Source organism: Vigna radiata, unplaced genomic scaffold, assembly GCF_000741045.1.
Source record: "Vigna radiata var. radiata cultivar VC1973A unplaced genomic scaffold, Vradiata_ver6 scaffold_122, whole genome shotgun sequence".
Taxonomy (NCBI): domain Eukaryota; kingdom Viridiplantae; phylum Streptophyta; class Magnoliopsida; order Fabales; family Fabaceae; genus Vigna; species Vigna radiata.
The window spans coordinates 659,247-670,191 of NW_014543108.1; the positions used below are offsets into that span (position 1 = coordinate 659,247).

The 10,945-nt window shown below is 32.2% G+C and overlaps 1 protein-coding gene across 4 annotated transcripts; it reads left to right on the forward strand.

Annotated features, from left to right (window-relative positions):
• Positions 1 to 1,779: 1,779 nt before the first annotated feature.
• On the forward strand, positions 1,780 to 10,676 carry LOC106752988 (synaptotagmin-4). Of its 4 annotated transcripts, none has more exons than XM_014634769.2 (12): positions 1,780 to 1,873; positions 2,304 to 2,449; positions 4,955 to 5,056; positions 5,262 to 5,312; positions 5,865 to 5,985; positions 7,603 to 7,724; positions 7,801 to 7,899; positions 8,402 to 8,482; positions 8,571 to 8,656; positions 8,772 to 8,997; positions 9,556 to 9,720; positions 9,842 to 10,676. In XM_014634769.2, the coding sequence occupies exons 2-12, from the start codon at positions 2,345 to 2,347 to the stop codon at positions 10,412 to 10,414; spliced, it is 1,731 nt and encodes a 576-aa protein (XP_014490255.1). In that variant the 5' UTR covers positions 1,780 to 1,873; positions 2,304 to 2,344; the 3' UTR covers positions 10,415 to 10,676. The 4 variants fall into 4 exon arrangements, with proteins under 4 accessions (XP_014490255.1, XP_014490256.1, XP_022633071.1 ...); XM_014634770.2 differs by having other exon boundaries at positions 1,833 to 1,868; XM_022777350.1 differs by lacking the exon at positions 1,780 to 1,873 and adding an exon at positions 1,880 to 2,224.
• The last annotated feature ends 269 nt before the right edge of the window (positions 10,677 to 10,945 follow it).

The following is a 10,945-nucleotide window of genomic DNA, read 5'->3' on the forward strand; positions in this document are numbered from 1 at the left end:
CATTTCGTATTTTTGTATTCCATTGAACGTCTTGCTTGAAAATGTACATGAATGATATAACTCTAGTCCTTTCTTATAAAACTAATATAATATATATATATATATATATATATATATATATATATATATATATATTATCTACATCTTCTAAATATTAATAATAAAATATTTTATTTTAATAATATTATGTTATTAAAATAAAATATTACATCAAATATTAAGAATTTGCATTATACCAATAAATTAACTCTATGTATGTATGACAAAAAGTTTATCTTAAATTAGTTTCACCACTTATAGATAAAATTATATATATTTTTAAAAAGAAAAAAATTCTAAGAAAAAGAAATCTATGTACCTGGAATTATGAGTGAAATTAAAAATAGTATATAAAGACTAAGTTTTAAGTATGTTATAAATTTAACTATTTTTAATTTGTTTCTATTTTTTTTGTCTATTAGTATTTAAAATTTGTATTTCTTTTCAATTTTTGTTGTTTAATTCCTTTTATAATAAAAAGAAATATGTATTATATTATTTCATCATATTGATTTCTTGACTCTACGTATATAATAGGGTTAAATATGTTTTTAGTCCCTATACTTTGGGACGATTTTGGTTTTAGTCCCTCTTTCAAACTATAGTACAATTTAGTCCTTCAACTTTAGAAAACTTTGGTTTTAATCCTTTTTAACAAATTTTTTTAACTTTATTTGTTGTTTCAAACGCGTTTCTCAGTTAACATTGAAACAAAAATGGGTCAAACAATGTAAACAATCCAAATGCTATAATGTAAGGTGTTTGAAGCAGCAAATAAAGTTTAAAAAATTTGGTAAAAAGGACTAAAACCAGAGTTTTCTAAAGTTGAAGGACTAAATGTTACTATAGTTTGAAAGAGGGACTAAAACCAAAATCATCCCAAAATATAGGGACTAAAAATATATTTAACCCTATATAATATACGTGAAATACGAGAATTCATATTTAATATAAAACAATCTTAAGATTACATAAAGAAATATAAGGTGAATCTTAAAAGATAAATTCAAACTATCTAAATGTATTTTTAAAAATATAATAATTATTTTATTCTTTACAAATATCCATTTTAGAGATTTTTTAGAGAAATGAAAAATAATTTTATTTAAGGAATTTGATGATAATCAATAGCTTTTCACTATTTTTCCTCTTTATAATTTTAATAAATCAAATAATGAAATAGTTTTCTTGTCAATTCATCTTCCTTCATCATTTTTCTCTTTCACCAATCGTAACACAGCCCAAAATCTTAGAAGAAAATGACTTGAAATCTAATATAAAATAATAAAACAATATGTGATAAGCTCTCGGATAGGGTGAGTATGTTGAGTTTGGAAAGTTTTGACTTTGAATAATGGTACAATAATTGAATGATGGTGTCAAAGAGGTTTATCTGCAAATGATTTCTCTATTTTAGTTAGGTGTTCAAAATAAAATATTAAAAATATTTTTTTTTTAGTTTTTACTATTTAGATTAAAATAATTAAATAGTATTAAAAATAAAGTTGTAATATATAGATTAAAAGAAAATTTATTGTCAAGAGAATTGAGTTAGTTATAAAGATGCTAGCTTCTTGTTTTATGTTTTCAATCCTTACAATTTTTATAATTAGTTAAATTAAATAATTTAATCTAAATTATGATATTAGTATATTTTTGTGGGACAGTGCGAAGATAGAGGAAGCTGCACGTGTATTCAAGAAAAGGAAACTTGCAAAAGGAAAAGAAAGAATAAAGTGAAGAAAATGGCCAAAACTGACAAAAGACAAACCAATAAATGCACGAAGGAAGGAAGAAAAGTGGAAGATTGATTCAATAACGCTGAATGAGTATGGTCAGTCCCTAAGAAAGAAAGCTTTGTAATTTTCCAATTTTCATTCCAAATTCCAATCTTGTGGAGGAAGAGCCAAAGAACTCACCAATCCCTCAATTTTACGTTAAAAACAAAAAAAAAAGATTAAATTTTTGAAACATCCCAAAGAGAGAGATAGAGATTCTTCCATAACTACATAATTGAAAAATAAAACTTGGGTTTTCCTGAAGTTGCAAATTTTGGTGTCTTTTACAATTCTCAATCCCAATTGGTACTCATTTTCACATGATTGACGTTTTGTGATTATTTTCTCAAATCGCACTGTAAGTTCCGGTTGTGGCTTGATTGGTGCATTTTTATTTTTTTTTTAAGGTTCGTTTCTAGAATTCGCATGGTCTATTCATTTAGGGATCTTTGGTTTTGATTTGTTTGTTTTGGTTTTGTTTTTCAGGTTTTGTAGTGAAAGGGTAGCGTTGCTTTGAATCAGGGAAAATGGGGTTGTTTTCTGGGATTTTTCTGGGGATGGTATTCGGCGTGGCATTGATGGCTGCGTGGCAACGCATGATGACGTACCGTAGCGCCAAGAGAATTTCAAAGGTATTTTTTATGTAAGATCAAGGAATCAATTTCATTGCTTTGATGATCAATGTTATGGAAAAGAAATTATGAATTTCATTTTAGTGGGCAATGTTGAAGAAAAGTTGATGAATTATCATGTGATGGATTAATGAGCGAGCCTTTGAATATTTGAAAGAACTTCTGGAAAATAGTGAAGTCATGGAATGACTAGTGATAACCTGTGGTGCATTTTAATCTGAGATTGCTGATCATGCATTGGCATTGTAAAATTGATCTACATTGTCAATTAATCACAAATTAATGTATGATTTATTTTAAGTAGTTTTCGTAAAATTCGGTCCGTTTGTTACAAATGACAATTTCTGATTGAGTTTACACAATCAGTGCATATAAGTTTTTTTACTGTAGTTTTTTGATAAAGTGGGTCGTTTGATGTGTAACCAATGTGATAAAGAATCATATAGAAAGTCAGAAGTAGACAGAGAAGGCTTTTGTTAATCAATTGGTTTGGCTAGAAGAGATGAAGAGATACTGTGTCAATTTACAGAATTGATGTCCTTCGATAAATTTGCAATATCTCTGTCCGGAAGTTTTGTAGAAGAGAAGTAAAATTAACCACTGTCTTAAGTGAAGAGAATGTAACTGTTGTAGGAATTGAGCCCTTGTTGGAACTCTATCTGGCTCATAATCTCGGTGGAATCTGAAAAGTCGTAGCATCAAGACATAAAATATCATAGAAACTAATTTTGCTCAAATTCCTCACCATGTTATCTAGATTATCATTTTTTGTGATAGGAAAGAGATATTCTGCTCAAGAAAAAGAGGGAAGTATAACTCATACTGGGGTTGATGAGAAAAGAAGGAACCTAAAAAAATATAGAATGCAGCAATGTTATTTCGTATATGTATATGTCAGAAATGGTAGAGAGAAGGCATAAACACAATCCTATTTAATTTAAGGTCAGGTTTACTGGCATGGAAACGGGGTGCTTTTTCCTCCAACTAAATGCAGTAGAGTTTAATTGATCATCAGAAAAGACTCTAAAGTAAAAGTTCACTGATTTTCCCTAAAGGTTATTCCATTAGAAAGTAGTTGACTTTACGATAATGAGTACCCTACTTCAAAGAACTATGCACACATATGAAGACTCAAGAGAAAGATTTGTTGATGCCTACAATCTGCAACTAGTCATTTTTAATAGTTGCTATTCGATAAAAGATTTGATCTTACAGGGAGGTATCAGCAATCTCTGATTTTTCAGAGTAAGTTAGAAATTGGAAAAATACTACAAATATCAGCCCAGAGGATCGTTCAACTCTTCTAAAAGTAAGTTCACCAATGTTTACATTTGTTGTGAAAGCTCAAATGGAAAAGAAAGTTAATAGTATGTAGGTTTGTCTCACTCTCTTTCTCTCTCTCTCTCTCTCTCTCTCTCTCTCTCTCTCTCTATATATATATATATATATATATATATATATATATATATATATATATATATATTTTAAGTATTCAGAACTGATCTACTTTTCACTAAGAACGAGGTACTATTGAGCCAAATGCCTAGGAATTTTGCTGTCACCTGAATGATCAACTCCAAGATTGTGTCCCTCTAAGACAGTGTTAGCCTTTGCATTCCAAAGCCTTGGTTTACCTTCTGCAATTTACCTTCTGCTTTACACAGACTTGTGTTTGCTCTTGTTGATTTTTAGTCCTAAAATGTCAACTTGTCAAGTGAGTTAGGACTGATGCAAAATATCTTATTCTAGCCAATGGCTGCTTTTAAGGTTCATTTTGAATGTGAATGCAACTTATGGACTATTAATTGGTAAGGATTCAGGGATATGAAAAAAATTCTGGGTGGGACTAATGATGGCCATTTTGATATATGTTGCTTAACTTGGAGTTTTCTGAAACCATTTAAAAGACACCTTAGTCTAGATAATACGTGTCTTATCATTTCATTTGTTTTGTATGTGACATCATGTTTTCTTTGCCATTATGAATTATGCATTGAGGAATGCTTAAAATATTTAGGACTTCCATTATTGGAGAGTACTAATTTTGGAATAAGAGTATCTTGCTCTGTAATTGTCAAGATCCGTTGTTTTATTAAGTCCACGTATATAAGTGCATAAATGTACCTTTGTGTGATGCATCACTGTTATCTCTTACCTGATGTTATGAATGAGGTGTGATGGGAAAAGTTAAAATAGTAAACCTTGGCCAAAAACTCAGGACATACGTATGTAGACTTTAGCATGAAGTCTGGATCCTGGATTTCTATACTGATTAAACCACTGCATTGGCAGAAAACAAGGAAAATAAGGGTATTAACTGGAAAATAAAAAGTAAGGCATTTTAAATTAGAAGGATTCATGTTAACGATGAATACTATGACACTAACAAGACTTGAGCGTCCCTTTTTAATGAACACTAACATATTTTATTTAACAATAAAATATGTTGTAATCTGTGTTTGTGTATAATTTCCTTATCCTAACATTCTTCATTTTTCTCTACAGGCAGTTGATATTAAACTCCTTGGGTCCCTCAACAGAGAGGATTTAAAGAAAATTTGTGGTGATAATTTTCCTGATTGGATATCTTTTCCTGTATATGAGCAGGTGAGATTCACGTTTATAGTGGTTGCATAGCTTTATAATGAAATGATTTCACATGCTCTCCTATTATTCCAGTTAATACGGTATATATTATTGGAAAAACATCAAAAGTAGATGCAAAGTCAAAATATAGAAATCTATCTTGTTTCCCAATTGGTATACTATGCCTGTGCTCCGTTTATGACCTTCCTTGCCTGGGCATTTTCAGGTGAAATGGCTAAACAAGCAGCTATCCAAACTTTGGCCATTTGTTTCAGATGTGAGTAAACTTGCTAGCATGTTATATATTTGTATGATAGATAATCTACAGCAGTTTGTGTGGTGTTTGTTGTTTTTTAACTATATTTTCTAGGTCATATCTTGATGTTGCCCTTGTTTTTTTAGTATTAATGTTTTATTGCAATTTTGTTTAGGTTGTTTATTTATTATTGAATGTCACTATATTGCTTTCAAGTTCTAACACCCTGTAGTTCAGTTTGAATGAGGAAAAGAGCCTATATTGGATCTGATTAATTATTATACGGAGACTAAATTCAGATTTTTTCAATGAAAACTCATACAATATAGAACTCAAAAATCAAAACCATGAAGACTGGATGTCCTTTGGTATTTAGTTAGTTCTGTATCTACATCTTCAAATTAATAGGATTTATCAAGTGAAATTGTTTGGCAACAACATGCATCCTGCTTTCCTTAGGCTCAAGGAGACCCTTTCTTTTTTGGTTTTCTTGTAGATCTTTGTTTTTGATGGGTATTCCTGCATTGCTTAAATTACTGACTTTATCTTTATCTGGATTATGTTTACTTTTAGGCAGCAACATTGGTGATAAGAGAATCTGTTGAGCCGCTATTGGAAGAGTACAGACCTCCTGGAATTACTTCATTGAAGTTCAGCAAGCTCTCCCTGGGAAATGTTGCACCAAAAATTGAAGGTTATTCTGTCTACTTAAACAATTACAAGACAATGAGGTTATTTGTCATTCTATTTGTCACAATCTCTTTTGACATTTTAAGGATGCGAAATCTAGTATCCGACAATATCATTGTGAAATTTTTATGAGTCCAATTCTTATGTGTCTCAATTGGTAGGAGAGGATTTTCTTTATTTTTCAGTGCATTCCTTTGGTCTTGCCATGTTGTGAAATTATGTTTCTTGGGCTTGTAGCTTTACTTTAGAGATCTTCTCATGGTTGTTTTGGAGTAAATTCTATAATCAATATTCTCAGTGATTAGACAGTTTTGGTGCATTTTGAGCCACATTGACTTACTGTTTTTCTCCTTCCTAGAAAATTCCTGAAGTAAATTCTTCATTTTCTTTGTTTCAAGGTTGTCAAACTTTCAAGTTTACAATCCTAGAAAGAGAAAACGAGTTAGCTCATTATCAAACTCTTTTTTGAGTAAACTCCTTAAATTCATGGCAAACTTATATAAACTCCGGAATTAAGAAGTGAGTTAATGATTTTGATAAGAAATATAATTTTTGCCTAACTTTTTTCCTAACAACGACGATGTTTTATATATTAGACTCTAATTATTTGAAGAAACTAACTCGTTTGAATTGATTGCACATTATGAACTAGTGTTTTTATGAATTTATATATGACAGTCATTTTTTAATCTTATTTAGCACTAATGTATTAACACACTTTTGTATTGTGATTTGCTACTTCTCTTTAATATGATTTGGAAATATTGATATATTTTTGTATTAAGAGTATTCTGTTATGCATATGTGATTAATAGATTTTTTAATCGTATTTTTTATATTAGTAAAACTGTAACGAGTTTACAACTTCAATCTACCAGTCTAAGATTATGAAAGTTCCACGAGTTTAAGATGTTCTTTTCTGTTTTAGCAAAATATCAATTGAATATATCATTTCAGCATTTTTTTTTTATAAAGTTTTATAGAGGAATCCAGCAAAAGACATCACACAAACTAAAAACCACAGCGCACGCACAATCATAACCAAACTTCCATGAGTAAAAAGAAAATCCCATCATAAATTTAGAATATGAAGGAACCTGAGTCTTGTCTGAAGACACTGGACCATCAACTTTTATTTGCTTTCATTTGACTTATCTTCAAGCTCTAGCAAGTGACTGTTAAGCACTAATCATGTCTGAATCTGTCCCAAGGACATAGGGCCGTAGGAAACTTGTTATAGCATGTAAAAAATATCGTTTAATCTGTGGCAATCTGTGTCTTAAAGCAAAGCAATACAATCCAATCCAATCTATCGTAACTTTTCAAAATCAGGTAAAGCCATTAGTATGAGATTCAAGATTTAATAAGTATTGAATATCAAACTTAAATGAAATACGACAAATAAAAATATTTTAGCTCTGTCTTGTGCAACTCAAGGCTTGAAAGACTAATATTGTTTGCTAAAATCTATAAATATATCAAAATGAGTGCATGTCAATAAAGACCATAAAAAAATGCTATGAAACACAGATTTTTATCACCCTTATTGTTCCTCCATCTCCATTTTTCTGCTGATTTCATTTTTAGAATTAATGTATGCATATTTTCTTTATCCATGCAGGTATTCGTGTTCAGACTCTTAAAAAAGGTCAAATAATTATGGACATTGATTTTCGTTGGGGTGGTGATCCCAATATCGTTTTGGCTGTTGAAGCTGCACTTGTTGCATCAATCCCTATTCAGGTTAGACTTAGCAGTGTTTGTTGAATTTCACTTTCTCATGACAAAATTTCAAAATTGAGTGTTGTTTTTGCTTCAGTTGAAGGATCTTCAGGTTTTCACCGTTATCCGTGTTATATTCCAACTTGCTGATGAGATTCCGTGCATTTCTGCCGTTGTTGTTGCCCTACTTGCTGAGGTAACTTTTTAGGTGCAAAAATGAAAAAGAGAATTTGGAGAGTGGGAGGGGGATGAGGATGCACTCGATTGAATTTCACAACCTCCCTTTTTTGTGCTCTCTTGCAAATCAAGCATATAATATTGAGTTGAAGTTGCATATGCAAGTTTTCATTTGATGAGATATAACGTTTAGTTGGTTAAACCAAAATCTGAAAAAGCCGGATAATGAATCCCTTCGTAGTAATCATATATTTTGATCATATTAACTATCAGCTTCAATGGTCTTAACCATTTTATCTCAGTGTGATGATGGTAAAACCATCGTCATCAGCTGTAGGTTGTGATTGAGTGGACTGATACAGTTATTCATACTTTAAAGAGTTTGGTTTTGACAACCTTTGTCAATGATCTAATTGAATTCTTGGACTACTTTTATCAGCATAGGCTACTACATGATAACTGGGATGCCAATATCATTTACAGTTATGAAATTACTGACTTTTTAAATAACATTTTATCAGCCAAAGCCTAGAATTGATTACACTTTGAAGGCCGTTGGTGGAAGTTTGACAGCACTTCCTGGAATTTCAGATATGATTGATGTGAGTTCTATTTTACGAACTTGCGCCGTCCACCTTTTACTGATTTTGAATTAAGTACTTATGATACACTTCTCCCAATTTCCAATAGGATACTGTGAACTCAATTGTTACTGACATGCTCCAATGGCCTCATAGGATTGTTGTTCCGCTTGGGGGTATACCTGTTGATACTAGGTAATGTGAATCTTATGAATCTTATTGATACTAGGTAAAGAAAAACAAATTGGTATTTAGGAACTTGCAAATTTCAAATATTTTATTCTACTTAAGCACCTTTTTTTCTTTGCAGTGAACTGGAGCTTAAACCCCAGGGAACGCTTAAAGTGAAGGTAGTGAAGGCCAATGATCTGAAGAATATGGAAATGATTGGGAAGTCCGATCCTTATGTAGTGTTGCATATTCGGCCACTGTTTAAGGTTAAAACAAAGGTTATTGATAACAACTTGAATCCTGTTTGGAACGAGGAATTTGAGTTGATTGCAGAGGACAAGGAGACCCAGTCACTCATTGTTGAGGTTTAGCACAACTAATCCTTTTCTTGTAACCCATTCTGTCATAACTGTTATTTATTTAATCCTTGGTTGAGATACTTGCAAGATACCCATGATATGACCACATGATTGGGATATTAAAAATTTCATTTCATAAACATAGTGGTGAAGAGATTGAGGCAGATATGCCATAGGGTTCTTGTGAGGTCAATGAAATGGTGGATATCTTTTATTAAAAGGTGCTGATAGAACTGATATTAGAATTAGAAAGAAAGAGACAATCTCGAATTTTGTTGCCTCCCTAATTCCAGTCCCAACAAAAGTAGTATGGATAGAGTCAAGGAATAGAAAGAATATAGCAGTACACAATACAATTACAGGTTAATAAAGAGAACCTCACCCTCCAAGTAATCTATTCCATTTTACCTTGTTCATTTCCCTGTAAGTGCTTATGGGTAAATTTATCCAAACCATAATCTGTTTTGACTAGCTACACCTGATAATATTTTGGTTTGAAAGCTTATTCTCTTCCCAATCCTGATTAAATTATTTTGTTGCCCTAATTGATGGCTTTGAATTTAGGTTTTGGATGAAGACATTGGGCAAGATAAGCGATTGGGAATAGCAAAATTACCACTTATTGACCTGAAAGCAGAAACTGAAAAGGAGTTTGAGTTGAGGCTGCTNTCATCACTNGATACACTGAAAGTGAAAGACAAAAAGGATCGAGGAACCTTAACATTAAAGGTATAATTAGACATGCATTGATTTGTTTCCATTAGTGTATAATTTCTGTAACTATCCTTGATATAGTTGTATAAACGTTCTCTGGATAAAATTAAAAGTCGCAATCTCATTGAAATTCCAGATCTTTTATCACGAATTTGACAAGAAAGAACAGTTGGTTGCATTAGAAGCAGAGAAAAAGATACTAGAAGAAAGGAAGAAACTTAAAGAGGAGGGAGTTATAGGAAGTACAATGGATGCCCTAGATGGAGCAGCATCGGTGGTTGGTTCCGGTGTTGGAATGGTGGGCTCCGGTGTTGGAATGGTGGGTTCTGGTGTTGTTTCTGGTGCTGGACTTGTTCGGAGTGGTGTTGTTTCTGGTGCTGGCCTTGTGGGGAGTGGTGTTACTTCTGGTGCTGGACTTGTGGGGAGTGGTGTTGCTTCTGGTGCTGGACTTGTGGGAAGTGGTGTTGTTTCTGGTGCTGGACTTGTGAGTAGTGGAGTTTCTTCTGGAGCTGGGCTTGTTGGCGGTGGCCTTGGTGCTGGATTCGGAGCTGTTGGCAGTGGACTCGGTGCTGTTGGCAGTGGACTCAGCAAAGCAGGGAAGTTCATGGGAAGGACGATCACCGGACAAGGATCCAAAAGGAGTGGTTCATCTACTCCTATCAATGTGGAGGAGGCTGGTGGTGGTGCAAAACCTCTGAATCAGCAGTAACTGCAACAACCCTTTTACCTTCAATTTTTTGTTTCTTCTTTTTCAAATTGAAATAGAGATTGAACACTTGTAGAGATGTGCTTCAATTTTAGTTGTAGCATCCTCTTTTTTTCTGTAATTATGTTTCACATGGCCGTGTAATAAACTAACATTGTAAAAATTCCTGAAAGCAAAGTTTCAAAATGGAAAAAAAAGAAAAAGAAAAGAGAACCATGTTACACAAATTGTTAGCTTTTAGTGTATACTTCTATTTTTGGTTGTATGTTTGATCTTTTTGCAGTCTGTTGTCTTATCAGACAGGTGGACAGTTAGCATTTACTGTTGAATTTATTGAACAAATTGTTGGTTGGTTGTATTTGGATTTTTAGAGTCAAGGAAAATTTAGATGGCTCTCAAGCAAGTATACTTGAAGGTTTTCATCAATAACTTGGTTGGCCTCTTTTTCAATTAGATGTTAATAATGGTTTTTTAAAAGGTATTTTCGATTAAATTTCTTGCATGTAACAAGTCTTAGCTTTGTATACGTTAGTC